Raw genomic sequence first — 20893 nt, forward strand, 5'->3', positions numbered from 1 at the left:
TTACAACTGCAGCAGGCAGGGCATTCCAGTCCCTCACCACCCTCTGGGTAAAGAACCTGCCCCTGACATCCGTCCTATAACTACCCCCCCTTAATTTAAAGCCATGCCCCCTCGTGCTAGCTTTCTCCATCCGAGGAAACAGGCTATCACCATCCACCCTATTTAAACCTCTAATCATCTTATACGTTTCTATAAGATCCCCTCTTAGCCGCCTTCTTTCCAGTGAAAACAACCCCAAATCCCTCAGTCTCTCCTCATAGGACCTCCCCTGCATACCAGGCAACATCCTGGTAAACCTCCTCTGCACCCTCTCCAAAGCCTCCACATCCTACCTGTAATGTGGGGACCAGAACTGCACACAGTACTCCCAAGTGCGGCCGCACCAGAGTTGTGTACAGTTGCAACATGACGCTGCGACTCCTAAATTCAATCCCCCTACCAATAAACGCCAAGACACCGTATGCCTTCTTAACAACCTTATCTACTTGATTCCCAACTTTCAGGGATCTATGTACACATACACCTAGATCCCTCTGCTCCTCCACTCTATTCAAAGTCCTCCCGTTAGCCCTATACTCAACACATCTGTTATTCCTACCGAAATGGATTACCTCACACTTCGCATTAAACTCCATCCGCCACCTCGCGGCCCAGCTCTGCAACCTGTCCAAGTCACCCTGCAAACTTCGACACCCTTCTTCACAATCTACCACACCTCCGACTTTGGTGTCATCAGCAAACTTACTAATCCACCCAACTATACCCTCATCCAGATCATTAATAAAGATTACAAACAGCAAAACAAATTACAAAACTCCAAGCAAAACACCATTCTGACTTAGGACTATATCACTATTCCTTCACTGTCGCTGGGTCCAAAACCGAGGACACCCTTCCTGACAGCGCTGCGGGTTTACTTACAGCACTTAGGCTACAGCGGCTCAAGAAGACACCACCGCCTTCTCAAGGACAGTAAGGGATGGCAATAAATGCTGACCTAGCCAGCAGTGCTCACATTCCATGAATGAATAAAACAAAAAAATCATTCCCAATTTAAATTAAGCATTAACTTAGTAGGAATATAGTTTATGCTTCATTTAAGTCCCATTCTGGGAAATCAGGCAGCTATTCCAAATCCATTCTAATGAAAGCTCATCGTCCTAAAGCATCAACACTTATTCTCCACGGATGCTGCCTGACCTGAGAATTTCTGATTTTGTATTTCTGATATCCAGCATCCATCATATTTCATTTCTGGATCAGTAAAGTACCTGATCTCCGCCTGGTTACTGCCTGTGGCACTATGCTTTGAAACCAGAAGCTTGCTGTGTGAGAATCGTGGGTGCATCCCATTGCACCTTCTGGCTACCTGCGTGCCACCCTCACTGCTGCTGTTAGATAGAGACGTTGGTTGGGATTATCACCCTGGATAAAATACTGATGACACATGGTTGGATTGGTTTCTTTTTAAAACTTGTGTTTCAGTTCGTGGACCAACGTTCCCACTAACATTCGACTTGTCCTGTGACCTTTTTTATTCTTTCACGGGGTGTGTGTGTCATTAGCTAGGCCAACATTTTTATTGGCCATCCAGAATTGCCCTTGAATAGCTGACAATGAGCCATTGCCTTGAACTGCTGCAGCCATGTGCTGTTGATACGCCACAGTGTGTATTGTTGGTAGCGCCACGATTTTGACCCTGCAATTAAAGGAACAACAGTATGGTTTTAAGTTAGGATGGTGTTTGGCTCGGAGGGGAACTCGCAGGTGGTGGTGCGGCAATGAATCTGCTGTCCTTGTCCTCCTAGTGGTAGTGGTTGTGGGTTTGGAAAGGTCAGTTGAAGGAACCATGGAAAATTGCTGAAGTGTCCCTTGCAGATGGTGCACGCTCTGCAGTGTTGGTGATGGAGAGAGTGAATTTTTGTGGATTGGGTACCAATCAAGCCAGGCTGCTTTGTCCTGGATCTAACTTTGGCAATGTTGGAGCTGCACTCATCCAGGCAAATGGAGAGTATTCCATCACACTCCTGACTTGTGGCTTGTCAATGAGGAGTCAGGAGGCAGAATTCTCAGCCTCTGTTCTGCTCTTGCAATCACAGTATTTAAGTGGCTAGTCCAGTTCAGTTTCTAGTCAATGGTAACCCCCTCAGAATGGGGGAATCCGTGATGGTAATGCCCAGTGAATGTCAAGGAGAGATGGTTAGATTCTCTCTTGTTGGAAATGGTCATTGCCTGGCAATGTGTACCACAGAAATGACTTGCTACTTGTCAGCCCAAGCCTGGGTATTGTCCAGAGCTTGTTGCATTTGAACATGGACTGCTTCAGTATTTGAAGAGTTACGTATGGTACTGAATGTTGTGCTATCGTCAGCGAGCATCGCACTTCTGAACTTAGAATGGAAGGAATATCATTGATGGAGCAGCTGATGATGGTTGGCCCTGGAGAGTTCCCCCTGATTCCCATTGGCTTTGGTTTTGCTAGGGCTCCTTGGTGCCACACTCAGTCAAATACAGCTTTGATGTCGAGGACAGACACTCTCGCCTCACCTCGGGCATTCAGTTTTTTTTGTCCATGTTTGAACCAAGACCAGGATGTCTAGTGGCCCCGTTGGAAACCATCAGTAGGTTATTGCTGTGTAATGCCATTTGGTAACGCTGTCTCTGTCAATGATCCCATCATTTACTGGCAATCGAGAGTAGACTGATGGGGTGGTAATTGGCCAGGTTGGATTTGTCGTGTTTCTTCTGTACAGAATGCATCTGACAGATTTTCACATTATCAGGTGGATAGCAGTGCTGTTGCTGGACTGGAACATTTTGGCTAGGGGAGTGGCAAGTTCTGGAATGTTTTTGTGATCCATAGCCTTTGCAGTATCCAATGCCTTCAGCTTTTTCTTTATATCACATGGAATGAATTGAATTGGCTGAAACCTGGCATGTGTGATGTTGAGGACCTTCAGAGGAGCCTGAGATGGATCATCTACTTGGATTGCTGCGAGTGCTTCAGCCTTATCTTTCACACAGACACTCATCATTGAGGATGGGGATATTTGTGAAGCCTCCTCCTCCAGTGAGTTGTTTAATTGCCCACCACCATTTATGACTTGATGTGGCAAAGTTTAGATCCAGTCCATTGGTTGTGGGATCACTTGGCTCTATCACTTGCTTCTTGCGATGTTTGACCTGTGAGTGGTCCTGTGTTGTAGTTTCATCAGTCCATTTTTAGGGATGCCTGGTGCTGCTCCTGATATGCCCTCTTGCACTCTCCGTTGAACCAAGATTGATCCTCAGCTTGGTAATGATGGAGTGGGAGATATGTCGGACCATGAGGTTGTAGTTTTTGGTTGTTTATAATTCTGCTGCTGCTGATGGCCCATAGTGTCTTGTGAATACCCAGTTTTGAACTGTTTGATTTATATAAAATCTATCACATTTAGCATGCTGGTAAGTGCCACACACAACGATAGAGGGTGTCCTCCATGTGAAAGCAGTGCCACGCGTTGCTCATTCTTACCAATACAGGCATTGACAGGTGCATCTATAAGAGGTGGATTGGTGAGGATGGGGTCAAGTAGTTTTCTCTCTTGTTGGTTCCCTCACCACTTACCGCAGACCCAGCCTAGCAGCTATCTCCTTTAGGAATCTGCCACTCATTCAGTAATGGCTCACTGAGCCACTCTTGGTGATGGATATTGAAGACCCCCACCCAGAGTACATTGGACCCTTGCTGCCTTCAGTATTCCCTCCAAATGGCGTTCAATGTGAAGGAGTTGGTCCATCAGCTTGAGGGGGAAATTGGGGAGGGGATGCTCAGGGTAGTAGGTGGTCATCAGCAGGAAGCTTCTGTGCCTGTTTGACCTGATACCATGAGACTTCATTGAGTTCAGAGTCTGTGCTGAGGACTCCCAATGCAACTCCTTCCTGACTGTGTACCACTGTGCAGTCACCTGTGGTGGCACAAGACGTACCCAGGATGGTGGTGGCGGCGGTGTGTGCCACATTCATACTCACTGCTCAATGAGACAGCTCTCCCAGTTATGAGCTAGGACCCCAGATGTTAGTAAGAAGGACTCTGCAGTGTTGACAGGGCTGGGTTTTCTGTAGTCGTTTCCAATGCCTAGGACTATGTCGGGTGACCCATCCAGTTTATTTCTTTTAATGTACTTGCAGCAGTTTGGTGTGACTAAGTGGCTTGTCCGACCATTTTGGAGGGCATTTCAGAGTCACCATGCTGTGGGCCTAGAGTCACGGGTAGGCCAGATCAGGTGGGAACAGCAGATTTCCTTCCCTAAAGGCCATTGGTGAAACAATGGGTTTTTATAACAATCAACAATGGTTTTATGGTCACTGTTACCAAAACTAGCTTTTTATTTATTAAATAAATTTCAATTCCACTAAATGCCATGGTGGGATTCTAACTTGTCCCCAGAGCATTGGTGACATTACCACTGTGCCAGTGTAGCTGCTGTATTGGGTGGAGTATTTGACCAGGTCGTTTGCCCATACTTTAGAGCTCTGCTTCAGCTTTCCAGTTCGTATTGATGCTTCGGGTGCATGTGCATTATGTCTCTACATTATTTTCTTTTTTTTTTCCCTCCTCGTCATCTTCATGGTCTCCGCTCTGATTCTGACTGTCTTGTGCATTCATGGCATTGCAAGCCAGGGCCGCAGGTATTCACTTTATTAGACCAACTAACCGGTGTTAACCCTTTTGAGGGAGAGGGTGCCCCTCCGTGCCGAGCAGAGGCCTGTTTTAAGATGATGGTGATGATTGTTCTCTGCCTGCCTTCCAAATTGCACGTGTGATTTCAAATTGTAAGCAGCCTTGTCTGATGGGTTGAGCAGGTCTGCAGTGAGCAGTGTCCAGCTGGTCCACCATCCAGTACACGATTGCACTAATTACTGGACGCTGAAAGGAACAAATGCTTAACTTTTCACAAACGGGGCAAAAGTGAGGTGTGCATTTTAGAAACTGAGCATCCTTCAGAACTCAAAAGGGTTGACCTAATGTAATCTATTGCAGTGTTGTGACTGGGTTTATTTAACATATCCAGTTGAATTGAAAACATGTATCTGAAAATTTCACATACCCATTGCAAAACTACACAGAAAACCCAGTGACAGCACTACTGCTTGCTTTTATTTCTCCTGGGCAACCTCTGACTTTGATATGTTGACTAAACATGTATTTTTAAGAATTGGTAGTAAAGTGAACATGTTTGTGTAGTGTACTTTCTCATTGTGTTTGATATTTGTAGTCAGAAATGGTTTAGCCCTTTACTGCCATCCAATACTCATTCAGCACTGATAGGTAATTCCCAATGTCTAGAAATGGAAAGCTTGAGACTATGTGGAGTAACTCTTTAAAATGCTCCTCTTCTGACTTCTCAAAGTGTCCGTGCTATGGAATGGTGCACTTTATTTTGAGGTATCCTTTGTTAGTATCAGGCAGTCCCAGGACAGCTACACCACAGGTTAGATAGAGTAAAGCTCCTTCAATACTGCCAAACAAATCATTAGATTCAGATTGTAGACAAACGCTTTGCAGTTTGTTTAGACCATAAGATATAAGAGCAGAATTAGGCCATTCAGTCCATCATATCTGCTCTGCTGTTAGGTTTCTCAACTCCATTCTGCCATCTTTCCTTGTAATCTTTGATGCCTCACAGCGCCAGGGTTCGATTCCCGGGTTGGATCAGTATCTGTGTGGAGATTGCATATTCTCCATGTGTCTGCATGGGTTTCCTCCAGATGGTCCGGTTTCCTCCCACACTCCAAAAATGTGCGGGTTAGGTTGATTGGCCATGCTAAAATTGCTCCTTAGTGTCAGGGGGACTAGCTAGGGTAAATAAATGGGGTTATGAGGCTAGGACGTGGGTCGGATTGTGGTCAGTGCAGACTCAATTGGCCAAATGACCTCCTGCTGCACTGTAGGATTCTAGATCTGTCTCTGTCTTAAAAACAGTCAATGACCTGGCCTCCACAGCCTCCTGTGGCAATGAATTCCACAGATTCACCACCTTCTGGCTGAAGAAATTCCTCCTCATCTCAGCTCTGAAAGGTCATCCCTTTACTCTGAAACTGTGCCCTCGGATCCTAGTCTCTCGCTGTAATGGAAACATCTTCCCCATGTCCGCTCTATCCAGGCCTTTCAGTATTCTGAAAGTTTCAATGAGATCCCTCTCTTCCTTCTAAACTCCTTCGAGTACAAAACCAGATCCTCTAAAGCTCCTCATACATCAAGCTTTTCATTCCCGGGATCATTTTTGTGGACCCTCTCCAAGGTCAACAGTTCCTTCCTTAGGCACAGGGACCTAAAATCACTTACAATACTCCAGATGTGGTCTTTTAAAGCCTCAACAGTACATCCCTGCTCTTGTATTCAAGTCCCCCCAATGCATTGCACTTGCTCCAAACTACTAACTCAACCTGCAAGTTAACCTTAAGAGAATCCTGAATTAGGATTCCCAAGCTCCTCTGTGCTTTCAATTTAGACTCATAGAGGTTTACAGCATGGAAACAGGCCCTTCGGCCCAACTTGTCCATGGCTCCCTTTTTTTTAAACCCCTGAGCTAATCCCAATTGCCCGCATTTGGCCCATATCCCTCTATACCCATCGTACCCATGTAACTGTCTAAAGTAGAGTCATAGAGGTTTACAGCATGAAACAGTTTCTGAATTCTCTTGCTTTTTAGAAAATAGTCTGCCCTCTTCTTCCTTCCAAAGTGCATAACCTCACACTTTCCTACCTTTTATTCCGCCTGCCCACTCTCGTAACCTGCCCAAGTCCTTCTGAAGCCTCCCTGCCTCTTCAATACCTGCCGTTCTTCTGCCTATCTTTGTATCATCTGCAAATTTAGTTTGACCTGAGGCTTGTCAGTGAGAGCTATGGAACACCCACAATCTGTACCGGGACCTTGTACGCAGCAAGGCGCTGTCACCTGCAAATTAGCACGTGACCTGGGTGTGACTGTACGACTATTTGTGAAACTGTGAACAAAGACAAATTCGATTTTTGGCAAGGACCATCTTTCGGTGATGAATTTAAAAATATAAAGTGCAATAATCATGCATCACTCCAGGATAATGTATCTAATTCATGCTGTACCTGCCCTGGAAATGTTTGATATGTAGAGGAACTTGGTGTTGGCACAAGGTTAGCACTGATTCCAGCTCATGTGTAAGAGGTGGTTGGCCTCAGCAGTAATAAGCCTTACTAAACCTCCATTTTGAGTCAAAATGAGTTTTCTCTTTCAAGCCCTTATTACAGTAATTTACAGTAGTGTTGTATCTGGTAATCAGATAGCATTCTGGTCTGCTAACTAATCATCTGATGCAATGACCAATTTCTCTAATTCCAATACAATTCAATAGCTTTTTAAAGACATTTTAAATCTAGTAAATTATTTTAGTGGTCCTTTTGTGACGTGCCTTCATGAAACCTAATTTTTGTAAGTTGGAGGTTGGCAGTAAAGAGGTTAAATGTTTCTGTGTATATTGAATGTGGCTAGTGATGAATGTTTAAATGTCGATTTGCTGTGTTTATAATTTGTTTTTCTCTCTCTCTCTCTCTGGATTAATGCTTTCCCCCTGTGTTGTCTTGTTCTCGGATGCTAACCCTCAGCTGGAGGTGTTACAGTACCGCCTGGGTATCTGCAGTACTCAGTACAGCACTGCATCGCCACTGCCTGGCCATGGCACCTTCCACACCTACCAAGTACCTTTTTATTTTTATTTTCGGTGTCTCAGTTTAATCTTGTCAGCCACATGGTAAAACTCAGAATATGTGGTAACTGGATAATGTCAATCAGTAACTGTTCTGGGGCGACAGATTTCAGTGTTGTGCTCGATTTAAGAAAACCGTTTGTCCTGTGTTGGGACCCTTGACTGAAGATGTGCATACACTGGTGAAGCAGATACCGTGTGTAAAAATTCAGGTGGTTGTCTTTGAATGGGCCTGGAACCCCAGGAAACAAGAACAGATAACCAGGCCATCATTTTGGGTCAATTTGTGCAATACAAGAATGTGGCCTCTGCAGACGTGGAGGTTGAAGAAAAATAATTGTTGGTAAAGCACCTGTCAAGTAACGCGCTTTTTAATAATCCTATTTCTTGACCTTGCTGTCTCTTCCAGATTCTCGGTCTCCCTATTGATGCTGCTTCCAAATGTCTTGGTTTCTTCTTTTTGTGTGCTAACACTTTTCCCTCAGCAGTATCATAGATCGTAGAATCCTACGGTGCAGAAGGCAGCCATTCGGCCCATCGAGTCTGCAACAACCACAATCCCACCCAGGCCTTATTTCCATAACCCCCATGCATCTGCCCTAGCTAGTCCTCCTGACACTAAGGGGCAATTTTGCATGGCCACTCCACCTAACCAGCATATTTTTGGACTGTGGGAGGAATTCGGAGCATCCAGAGGAAACCCATGCAGGCACGGGGATAATGTGAAACCTCCGTACAATAGTGACCCAAGCTGGGAATTGAACCCAGGTCCTCGATGCTCTGAGGCAGCAGTGCTAACCACTGTGTTGCTGTCGGTGTTTCTCAGTCCAAAAGCCTACTTTTCCTTGTGTTACACACTCTCTCGTTGTTACACTCGGGCAAGGTGAACAAGAACTTTCAGGTATCCAAGGCTCATTCAGTGAAGTGTTAAAGATATGTGTTGCGAAGAATGAGGGATTTAAACTGCTGATTTTATTTGAGAGGAGAATTAGAAAATGCCCAGTGAGGAATTGGAATGAATTTTTATTGTCCCACTGAGGGATTCAGGAGTTGAAGGCGTAATGGAATTATTACAGTGCAGAGGAGGCCATTCAGCCCATCAAGTCTGCACCAACTCTCTGAAAGAACACCTTAGCTAGGCCAGACCCAATAACCCCGTCCATCTACTATAGCTAATCCATCTAACTTCCACATCTTCGGACTGAAGGAGGAAACCCATGCAGATGTGGGGAGAACATGCGAACTTTACACGGATGGTCACTTCAGAATCGAACCCAGGCCTCTGGTGCTGAGAGGCAACAGTGCTAACCACAGTATTGCCCCAGTGATGATGATTTAACTATTTGGGGCAAGCAACAGAGCGGAGGGGGTGAGACCTGAAGAAAAGTTGCATTGGACAACTGAGGAAGATGCTGTTATGAAGAAAGAGCGGTAATACTCTGAAAGTCCTGAGTAATTGGGAAGAGAAAGGGGCCACCAATATCAGTACAGTTAGTCATCTGAGAGATGATCTAGAGCCTATCTTTCAGTGAGAAGCCATATCTTCAGAAGTACAGGCATATTGTGCAAATCACAATGTTGGGGAACAGAACTGCACGGGAGACTTGGGGGCCCATCCCCATAACCCCATGCATTTCCCACAGCCTAACCTGCACATCTTTGGAGTGTAGGAGGAAACTTGCACAGACACAAGGAGAATGTGCAAAATCCACACACAGTTGGTTTGGAAGGAACTTTGAGTCATCACAGCTCAGGAGAAGCCCATTCAGCCCACCAAGTCTGTACTGACTTTCAATCAGTCACTCCCATTGCTCTGCAAATTTCCCTCAAGTGCCTGTCAAATTTCTTTTTGAAATCATTGGTCATCTCCATTGCCACCCAGCCTCTTGGTCAGTGAGTTCCAGGTCATTACCATTCACTGTGTTTTTAAAAACTCTTCCCCTCATGCCCCTGTGTCTCTTGTACAACCTCCCAGTCCTTGTGCCATCAGCCATTTGGGAGTACCTTTGTCCAAACCTGTTATAATCTTGAACACCTTTATCGAATCCCCCCTCAAACTTTTGCTCTAAGGGAAACAATCCCAGCTTCTCCAACTTAACCTTGTAACTAAAATACTCTTTCCCACCACCCCCCCTCCCCATCCCCCAATCCCTGGGACCGTTCTGGCCATTCACACCCTTGGATTCTTTGGATTGACAGCATGATTGAGTATTTACACTGTAGGTCAGAGCTTGATATTTACCTGCCTATGTCTCTCATTCTTGGTGGAAAATAACTTGAGGCCGTGAAGGTAAAAGGAATTTGTTTTCGTCAACAATGTCAAAACATTAAAATACAACCTCCTGTCAGATATGGAGCTCTGAAAAAAGGTGGGCGTGGATCTGGGAAGCAAAATAAGAGGAAAGGAAGGTTGAAGGTAGGGCAGTAGTTTATAAGGACAGTTATGGGGGGTTTTCTTTGAGGTGAAGGATGGTGTTGGTGAGATAGCACTTGCACTCAGGATGTATGTCATTCCCATACTGTAGCTGTTGAGGCCAATTTAAAGATAAATAGCATTGACCAAAGTCAACTGGTGCTTTTGCCCCTGGCTCTCTCCTGCTACCTGGTCTTTTCTTCTGTCCTCTGCTTTTTCTGCGCTCTTTCTACCAGATTGATTCCGGGGATGAAGGGATTGACATACGAGGAGGGATTAAACAGTTTGGGTTTATACTCGTTGGAGTTTAGAAGGATGAGGGGATTTAATCAAGGATTTTAGAATTTTAAAAGGGAATGATAAAGTAAATGTAGACCAAATTTTTCCTGTTATGGGGCAGTCTAGAACAAGAGGTCACAGGTATAGGCTGAGAGGTGGTAAATTTAAAACTGAGATAAGAAGGAGCTACTTCTCGCAGAGGGTGGTGAATTTGTGGAACTTGCTGCCCCATAGCGCGGTGGAGTCTGAATCGTAGAATGGTTTTGAGAGGAAGATAAATTATTAATTTTAAAGAAAGGAAAGAGGGATATAGGGAACAGGTGGGGAGATGGATTTGAGACCAGGGAGAAATCAGCCATGATCTGATTGAATGACAGAGCAGGCTTGAAGGGTTGAATTTGCGTAATTCCTAAGTTCCTATCCTTCCTAAAGTGTGGTGACCAGACCTGGACATCATAATCCAGCTGTGGCCTCTCCAGAGCTTTATAAAGGTTCAGCACATCTCCCCTGCTTTTCTATTCAATACTTCTCGTTACTGACCACACTGAGTGTGTCCCACTTGCCTTCAAAGATCAACACTGTAAGGGATTGTAACTTGGATATCTGCAAGACAAACTTGGACAAATACCTGGAAGAGAAACCTCATCAGATAAATAGACCTGATCAAGCTTTGAGATTTTCTGTGTTTTTGAATGAACCTTTGACAATTATGTGGCATGATTTGACTTGCATATTGCCTTGGATGAATTGCCCATTTACCATGTGGCTTTCTTTGTGGTGTGTTGGTGCTCTCCTGTTATAGTTGCTTCGAGCCAGCATTTCTCTTGGATGGCACTGGAGGGCTGTTGATTAAAGGATAGATGGGGAAATCCTGTGGTTTTTAATTTGGCTGTTCCTGTCTGTTCTCCCCATACCCCTATTAGATGTCAGGAGTAAACTCTGCAATGCACGTGCCTGCTTGATGCATGTTTTGACGTTTGGGATGGAGAGTGCCAAACACTGCCTTCCGTGGGCAACGAGATGTTAGTGCCAGCGTAGGTTTTATAAGGAGGAAGCTCAAAACCTATCACCATTTTTATACGTGAAAGGTCGTGAGTTCTGTTCCCCCAAATCAGTGTTCAGTGAATTGCAGCATTTGATTGCAGATATGACCTTTGTTCATCCAAGACAAATCCTGGGCTGTGCATGTTTTCCAATCAGTTCAGTGTCTGTGTGTGTTTTATTTTTTGGGCGGATGGTTTGTTATGTGTGGGGGTACTTCTTCTGGTTTCACACATGGATTTCCTGCTGGTGGTGTGACTGGAGATGGCGCTGCCCCTCCAGGAAGGGGTTGTCCCTGTTCCAGAATACACTAAGAACTGCACTGGGCACGGAGGGGTGTCCTTTTTGGGGCTTAGCAGGTAACCTGGATAATGTGACAATTAATATTTTGTTTATGAAGCTGTAATCTGAGCTTTGAGATTTGGATGCTGGAGTGGGGCTGGTCATGGCAAAATCTGTCATTACTGGATCAAAGTAGTGTCGGGGGGTGAGCTCAGCATCCAGGCTGGTCCTGAGTGTAATTACTAAGCAAAGCCACACAGCGCAGAGAGTTCCGGCCTCCCCCTCCCTCCCTCCCTCTCTCTCTCGCTTCTCACTCTTTCCCTTTCTCTCGGTCTCTGTTTCTCTCTCTCTCTCTCCCTCTCTCTGTGCTTGACCAGAGAAAGCTGTTAAGATGCAAACAGCATGGGACCTGGCAGCTGCTGGAGGGGACACTTTGACTGGAGTCAGGTGTATCATTATTATTGCCCCCTGTCTTCACCACCACCTTGGCGATGATGCAGGCAGTCTATGTTTTCCCAAATGCATTTCCTTTCCCGCTCAGAAGTGCTCTGCCACTGGATTCTTTGAAGTTAAGAATCACACCAACCTTCCCCACACTTACTTTTGAAGATTGTGGCCCACTTGGGCTGAATTCATTTTGCTTTGTAATTTAACATTTTTGACTTCAATTGGATTTTCTTAACCTTTGAGTCCTCTATACCCACTGAAGTCGCTGACGCTCAGGGTCTCGTGGATCCCTGCTGATACCTTCACCAATTGGTTGCTTTTTGTTTGTGAGTCTGTGCACTAAGTGTTAGCTATTCAGGGTGAAATCAAAGCCTTGTCCTCATATGATGTTCGCACTATCCAAACACAAGCCACAACAATACAGCTGGGAGCAGGAACCCAGGCTAATCTGTGTTTTTTGATCTTCGTTCCTCATACCTCTGATCATCACCTTGGTTAGAATCTGTTATCTGCTTAGAAGGGACTCCTGGACTGGATGGCCCAGTCTCACACACAAGGGATGCATTATTTTAAACAAGAATCATAGGATTCGGATGGAGTGTTGCTTGAACAGGCCATGCCCCGGAATTATCTCATTTCCCATAACACGGGCTACTGAGACTCAGAGCAAGGAAATCAGTTATCTGGGCATGTATCTACGGAGTGGACTAAAGTGGATATAAATTATGCGAATGTATTTCAGTTTATTTCTGTTAACTCTACCCGGATTAGATGAGATCAGTTGGTAGTTGTCATGTGCAGACAGTTCATTTGGTCAAATGGATTTGTACACGAACTTACTGCCTTCACATTGAGTTGAGCGTGTGTGTGCTTTGTATTTCCTGACATCTGTTCTATATTTAATAGGAGCCCTTCAGTCCAACAGAGGAGCACGTGCTAATGGTGAGACTGCTGGTGAAGCACCTCCACTGTTTCTCCAGCAGCATCAAACAGGAGCAAGCCTTCCCCTCACCTTCAACTCATTCTCATACCGGCAGCCCACTGGAGGAATTCAAGAGGTTAGCCGCCTGTTTTCTGAACTGTGTGTTTGCTAATGTTTCCAATGGGCATATCTCTGTCTACTCTCCGACAGAGGGTCGGGCTAATGGGGCAAGTATTCTCAATTACAACATGTGACCAGTGGTGCCCCGGAAGGCCCAAATATTCATTATCAACTTAGACAATGGGATCGAAAGTCATCTGTCCAAGTTTTCCACTGACACAATGGTAGATTGACTTGTAAGCAGCGTAGATGGAAGCACAACTTTTGTATTGATAACTAAGTGAATGAACAAAACTGGCAAATGGATTAAAAAAGTCACCCACTTAAGACCTAAAAAGGATAAAGCAGGGAACTTTCTAAATGAGAAAAACTACAAACAGTGGCGGCTCACAGAGAGAGATACATAAACAAAGGTTCTAAACAAGCGGGTGGCACACTGGTTAGCACTGTTGCCTCACAGCACCAGGGATCCAGGTTCAGTTCCTGACTCGGATGACTCTGGAGTTTGCACGTTCTCCCTGTGTCTGTGTGGGTTTCCTCTGGGTGCTCTGGTTTCCTACCACAGTCCAAAGCTGTGCAAGTTAGGTGATTTGGCCATGCGAAATTGCCCCTGGTCAGGTGGATTAGCCATGGTGAAATGCACAGGGTTACAGGGAACAGTCGGTGCAGACACAATGGGCTGGGTGGCCTCTTTCTGCACTGTAAGAATTCTATGGTTCTACGATAAATACAGAAAATAATCAACAAGACTAATGGAATCCTTTATGGAGGACTGAAATACAAAGGGGGTCAAAGTCATGCTTCAGTTGTACAAAGCCCTGATTAAACCACATCTCGTGTACAGATCTGGGCATTGCATCTTACAGCTATATTGGCTTTGGAGGAAATGATAGATTTACCACAATGATACCTGGGCTCCGAGAATTTAAATTATAAAGAAAGGTTTAACAAACAGGGATTCTACTGCCTGGAATTTAGGAGTGATTGGTCAAAGTTTTCAGGATAATAAGAGGAGCAGATAGGATAGATGAAGAGGAACTTCATCAATCCTATCTGCTCCCCTTATTATTATGAAAAATGGCAGATGGAGTTTAATGCAGACAAGTGTGAGGTATTGCATTTTGGAAGGACAAACCAAGGTAGAACATACAAGGTAAATGGTAGGACAGTGCAGGAGAACAGAGGGATCTGGGAATACAGGTAAAGAATTCCCTAAAAGTGACATCACAGGTAGATAGGATTGTAAAGAGTGCTTTTGGTACATTGGCCTTTATAAATCAAAGTATTGAGTATAAGAGTTGGAATGTTACGGTGAGGTTCTTTAAGACATGTGAGGCCGAATTTAAAGTATTGTGTACAGTTTTGGTCACCTAATTACAGGAAGGATATTACTAAAATTGAAAGAGTGCAGAGAAGGTTTACATGAATGTTGCCGGGACTTGAGAAACTGAGTTACAGAGAAAGGTTGAATAGGTTAGGACTTTATTCCCTGGAGCGTAGAAGAATGAGGGGAGATTTGATAGAGGTGTATAAGATTTTGATGGGTATAGATAGAGTGAATGCAAGCAGGCTTTTCCCACTGAGGCTAGGGGAGAAAAAAAACCAGAGGGCATGGGTTAAAGGTGAAAGGAGAAAAGTTTAAAGGGAATATTAGCGGGGGGGGGCGCTGCTTCACACAGAGAGTGGTGGGAGTGTGGAATGAGCTGCTGGATAAAGTGGTAAATGCGGGGTCACTTTTAACATTTAAAAAAAAACTTGGACAGGTACATGGATGAAGTGCAGGTCAGTGGGACTAGGCAGAAAAATGGTTCGGCACAGCCAAGAAGGGCCAAAAGGCCTGTTTCTGAGCTGCAATGTTCTATGGAACTGTTTTCACTGTCGGTGAGTCTAGGACCAAGGGCATGGTCCAAAAATTAAAGCCCAATCTTTGCAGAAGAGAATTAGGAAACATTTTGCTGCAGAATAGGTGGCAGAAGTTTGGAATTCTCTGCTGCAAATAGCAACTGATGATAGGTCAATTTAATTCTGTTTTGGAGACTAATACAATCCCTATTCTCCTCCCCTACTGTCTACAAATCATTAAGCTTTTTGGGAGGAAATGCACATGTGTTTTTAAACCACATTTACCATGTGTAATGTGCTTAGCTGTCTGAATAATAATAAGTTTTCATTAAAAGTCCTTAGATGGAACAGAATGCCAGGTTTGGAACAGGGATAAATCACTTGCCCATCCACGTGGATGCTGAATGGCTAGCGTAGAGAAATAGTGGTGTTTCCATTTTGTGAGGAGATATAAAGAGCTGGTGGTGGAATATATCCACCGAGCTATCGTCAGTTAATGCTCGACACTTGGTAGGGCCACACCTGAGGAGGTGTGTTTGCCAAAAACATTTGTAACACAGAAGCAGGGCAACAGGGAGCAATAAGACTGATCTAAATGCAAAGGAGACGCACAGTGAGGAAATCTGGGGAAGCTAAGTGGTTGCTGGAGTAGTGATCTCGTATGAGGACTTCACGACGATAAATAGGAGAGGATAATAAATCCAGAATATTCCTTAAAATTCATTAGGAATGTAAACCTAAGTACTTGAATTTAACGCCGCAAAATTAAATGTTAATTAGATAAGGGGACAAATCTGGAGCCAGGCTGGGTAACAGAGAGGGAAATATCTCGTGTTGAAATTAGTATTGCTGTGATGTGAGGGCCAGCAGAATGGGCTGTCATGGGAGGCTGGAGGGATGAGCTTTGCTCGGCAAATTAGAACATTCAAAGGGATGGTTTATTGAAGGGATGCGATTATCAAGCAAATGGCTCTCCAATCTTGGCTTTGATCATTTTTATTCACTGTCAGGGTGTGGGTGACATGGCTGATGCTTGTTCATTCCTTGCTGCCCTATGAAGTTGTTAGTTCTACCTCTGAATGTGGGTGCGTTATCAATAATGGTAATAGATTTAACAAGAGGAAATGTTTTTGTGTTTTGGTTCAGTGTGATGTGTGCAGTGTCTTTCCTCCTCTGCCTTGGAGGAGGTTACATTGCAATATTGCAGGCTGAATTACAGAAAGTGGTGCTGTCAATTAAACTGTAGTTTCTGTAGTACCATCTTTCACCATTTCACACTGATGTCTGTTTTGTTAACATGTGAGTAATTTGTTCTGATTTTCTTGCAGGGCTGTGATTTCGTGCTTTTTTCAGCAGAAGCTTTACGTATTCCTGCAGCATTGTTTCAGTCACTGGCCCCTGGATGCCTCCTTTCGAGCTGTATGTAATCTAGCACTGCTTTATTCACTAAGTATCTCAGTTCCTCATATAAATGTTAATTCTGTGTTAATCTAATAAAAGCACAGTAACTAGCACCAGATTTCCGAGTTGAAATGTTTGCCAAAGTTCTAACTTTGCCATGTTCTGATGCTGGGAAGTGAATTTCACACTGATTGACGTTTGCAGATATTTATTAAGATTGTTGAAAGCTGAGACATTGGCAATTTTAGAACATGTTTAACCAAGATCAAATTTAAAATTCTCATCTTTAAATCCCATCTCCTCTCTGAAGTTTCCTCCAGCCTTACAACTTCCCAAGAAACCTTAGCTCCTCTGCACTCTGTTCCCTCACTCTTCCCATCTTTAATGGCCATTAGTGGTGTCACTGCCAATAATGGCCATGCCTACAATTGTTTAAACTCAATGAACTGGTATTCCCTCTGCCTCTCCGCCACCAATATCTTCTGTAAACCGCAGACCTTTGTGTGATATTATAAAACAAGTGATAGCCTTGGTCAAAGTTGAGATCTATCCCAGTACATGAAATTTGAATGTTACGGAACAACATTAATACACTGATGAACTTTTACTAACCTAACAGCCACAGTGTCATCTTTGAGTGTGTTTAGTATACTGCTACCAATATAAGAAATAGGAGCAGGAGTAGACCATTTGGCCCATCAAGCCTGCTCCATCGGTCAGTACGATCATGGCTGATCTTGGGCTTCAACTCCCATTTTCCTGCCTGTTCCCCATATCACTTAATTCTGTGAGACCAAATATCTCTAAGCCAGACTTAAATATATTCAACAGTGAAGCATTCACAACCCTCTGGGGTAGAGAATTCCAAAGATCTCCAACCCTTGGAGTGAAACCATTTCCCCTAATCTTAACATAAATCATTGGTCCCTTATCCTGAGACTAGATTCCCTGGCCAGTGGAAACAGTCTCTGTCTACCATAACAAATCTCTTCAGAATTTTATATGTTGGCTCTCATCCTTAAACTCCAGAGAATATAAACCCAATTTAATGTAAGTCTGCCCCAACACAGAACATAACATAAGAACTAGGAGCAGGAGTAGGCCATCTGGCCCCTCGAGCCAGCTCTGCCGTTCAATAAGATCATGGCTGATCTTTTTGTGGACTCAGCTCCACTTATCCGCCTGCTCACCATAACCCTTAATTTCATTACTGTTCAAAAATTTATCTATCCTTGCCTTAAAAAAACATTCGATGAGCGAGCTTCAACTGCTTCACTGGGCAGGGAATTCCACAGATTCACAACGCTTTGTATGAAAATGTTCCTCCTCAACTTAGTCCTAAATCTGCTTCCCCTTATTTTGAGGTTATGACCCCTAGCTCTAGTTTCACCCACCAGTAGAAACAACTTCCCTGCTTCTATCTTATCTATTCCCTTTATAATCTTATATGTTTCTCTAAGATTTCCCCCTGTCCTCCTAAGATCTATTCCCCCGGCCCTGTCCTCCTAAGATCTATCCCCCTTGCCCCCGGTCCTCCTAGGATCTATCCCCCTCCAACCCCCCCCCCCCCCCCCCCACCCTGTCCTCCTAGGATGTATCCACACACACACTGCCCCTTAAGGGCTATCCCCCCCTCTCATCCCAGGGACTTCACCGTACCGTCTTCAATGCAGGTATATCCCTTCTTAAATGTGGGGACTATAACTGCGCACTGTATTCCAGATGTGCTCTCACCAAAACCTTTACAGTTATAACAAGGGTTTGTTATTTTTGTATTCCAATATCAACTCTTCCAAGTCTCGTACCTCTTTTAAAAAAAAATCTACTTTTTTATTCTTGCACCCAAATTGAATAACTCCACTTCCTTACATTTATACTCTATCTGCTATCTTGTTGCCCACTTGCCTGTCCTGTCTGTATGCCCTTGCAGCCTCTTGTACCCTTCCTACGGTGTACCTTTCCACCTAGTTTGGTATCACCAGATTTTGATACATTACTCTCTGGTTCTTGGTCTAAGGCATTAATATAGATTGTAAATAGCTGAGGCCCCTATAGGGAACAGTGCTGATCCTTTCGTACCATTTTGCCAGTACACTGCCATGTTATGTTGTCATTTTGATGAATCTCTTGTATGACTTAAATCTTCAGGCACAAGTCAACTGAAGGAACAAAATTTTTATTTGTAGTGTCAGGTATATTTTGCTCACAAACGGCCACATTGGACAGGAAGTTCTGTTTGTAACCTGTTTGCTTGTCCCTTTGTCAGTAGTTTAATTTGTCTCTGCAGGTTTTAGAAACATGGCTCAGCTATCTGCAGCCCTGGCGGTATGCAGCAGAGAAACTACCCAACGTGATTGACTCAGCGGATCGCAGTGTACCAGACAAATGGTAAATCATACAGAGGTCACGGATATAACAGACTATGGGAGATGAGATTGCGGTTAAAACGAAGATATGCTTCTAATGTGACTCAAGTCATCTTTACTTCACTCTTTACTGTCCAATGTTATGCTCACAGTCTGTTAAGCAGCTTCCTTTGTACTGCTGCCTCTCAGCGCCAGGGACCCAGGCCTCGGGTCACTGTGGAGTTTGCACGTTCTCCCTGTGTCTGCGTGGATTTCCGTCGGGTGCTCCGGTTTCCTCCCACGCTCCAAAGATGTGTGAAGGGTGCAGTCATTATGCTGAGGGTATACTACAGGCCTCCCAACAACCCACAGAAAGTTGAGGAACGGATATGTAAGGAGATTCTGGACAGGTGTAGAAAAAATAGGGTTGTTGTAGTGGGAGACTTTAATTTCCCTCATATGGACTGGAAATCGCTTAGGGCTGCGGGTCCAGATGGAGGAATTTACAAAATGTATCCAGGAAGGTTCTTTGGAACAATATGTTGATAGTCCAACTAGAGAGGGAGCTATACTGGACCTAGTACAGGGGAATGAGCCCGGTCAGGTCATCAAAGTTTCATTTGGGGGAACATGTGGCAAATGGTGAGCACAATTCTGTAAACTTCCAAATAGTCATGGAAAAGGATAAGTGTTGTCCTATGGGTAAGGTGCTGAATTGGGGGAAGGCTAACTACAGCCGGATTAGGCAGGATTTGATGGCTGTTGACTGGGAGAGGCTGTTCGAGGGTAAATCCACATCTGGCACGCGGGGGTCTTTTAAGGAGCAGTTGATAGGGCTGCAGGACAGCCATGTGCCTGTAAAAAGGAAGGACAGGAAAGGTAGGATTCAAGAGCCATGGATAACCAGAGAAATTGTAGGTCTAAGCAAAAAGAAAAAGGCATACGTAAGGTCTAAACAGCTAAAAACAGATGAAGCAATGGAGGAATACAGAGAGAGTAGAAAAGAATTCAAACAGGGAGTTAGAAGGGCAAAAAGGGGTCATGAAATGTCCTTGGCAGACAGGATTAAAGAGAATCCCAAGGTATACGTTAGGAATAAGAGGGTTGCGAGAGGAGGAGTCGGACCTCTCAAGAACAAAGGAGGGGAATTATGCTTAGAACCCAAGGAAGTAGGTGAGATCCTAAATGAATACTTTGCATCAGGATTCACAAAAGAGAGGGACACATTGATTAGTAGTGTCTCAGAGGGATGTCTCAGACTCCGTTAGAACAAATCACAATTACAAGGGAGGAAGTGTTAGGTGTTTTAGGAAGCATTAAGGTAGACAAATCCCCAGGGCCAGATGGCATCTGTCCGAGATTACTGAGGGAGACAGATGAAATTGCTGGGCCTGTAACAGAAATCTTTGTTTCTTCATTGGACACAGGTGAAGTCCCAGAGGATTGGAGGATAGCGAATGTGGTCCCGTTATTTAAGAAGGGTAGCAAGGATAAACCTGGGTAATTATAGGCTGGTGAGCTTGATGTCCGTGATAGGGAAATTGTTGGAGAAGATTCATAGGATCTATACACATTTAAAACTGAATAGTCTCATTAGTGATAGAAAACATGGTTTTGTACGAGGGGAGTCATGCCTCACAAATTTGGTTGAGTTTTTTGAGGAGGTGACAAAAATGATTGACAAGGGAAGGCTCATGGATGTCGTCTGTATGGATTTTAGTAAAGCGCTTGACAAGGTCCTTCATGGCAGGCTGGTGCAAAAGGTTAAATCTCACGGGATCAAAGATGAACTAGCTATATGGCTACAGAACTGGCTTGGCCATAGAAGACAGAGGGTAGCAGTGGAGGGGTCTTTTCCTGATTGGAGGTCTGTGACTAGTGGGACCTCTGCTGTTTGTGATATATATAAATGATTTGGAAGAAGATGTAGCTGGTTTGATTAGTAAGTTTGCAGATGACACAAAGATTGCTGGAGTTGTGATAGCCTTTCACCCAAGAGGAGCAAGGAGGAAAGTATATTTGAGTTCTGGACAGTGGAAGTGAAGTGGTTTGGTCAACAGGGTTTTGTCAACAGAT

The 20893-nt window shown here is 44.3% G+C and overlaps 1 protein-coding gene across 4 annotated transcripts in view; it reads left to right on the plus strand.

The window, feature by feature from the left end:
- smpd4 (sphingomyelin phosphodiesterase 4) overlaps positions 1-20893 on the plus strand; it is a 67823-nt gene that overhangs the window by 28489 nt on the left and 18441 nt on the right. Inside the window, exons 10-14 of one of the 4 annotated variants that reach the window (XM_080208592.1) lie at positions 4660-4671; positions 7625-7717; positions 13094-13245; positions 16400-16490; positions 18760-18860. In XM_080208592.1, coding sequence (XP_080064718.1) covers positions 4660-4671; positions 7625-7717; positions 13094-13245; positions 16400-16490; positions 18760-18860 — 449 coding nt within the window. The remainder of the gene's footprint in view (positions 1-4659; positions 4672-7624; positions 7718-13093; positions 13246-16399; positions 16491-18759; positions 18861-20893) is intronic. The other 3 variants (XM_080208593.1, XM_080208590.1, XM_080208591.1) reach the window with 3 other exon arrangements.

The sequence above is a fragment of the Carcharhinus amblyrhynchos genome, chromosome 20 (assembly GCF_965287045.1).
Source record: "Carcharhinus amblyrhynchos chromosome 20, sCarAmb.v2.hapA, whole genome shotgun sequence".
Taxonomy (NCBI): domain Eukaryota; kingdom Metazoa; phylum Chordata; class Chondrichthyes; order Carcharhiniformes; family Carcharhinidae; genus Carcharhinus; species Carcharhinus amblyrhynchos.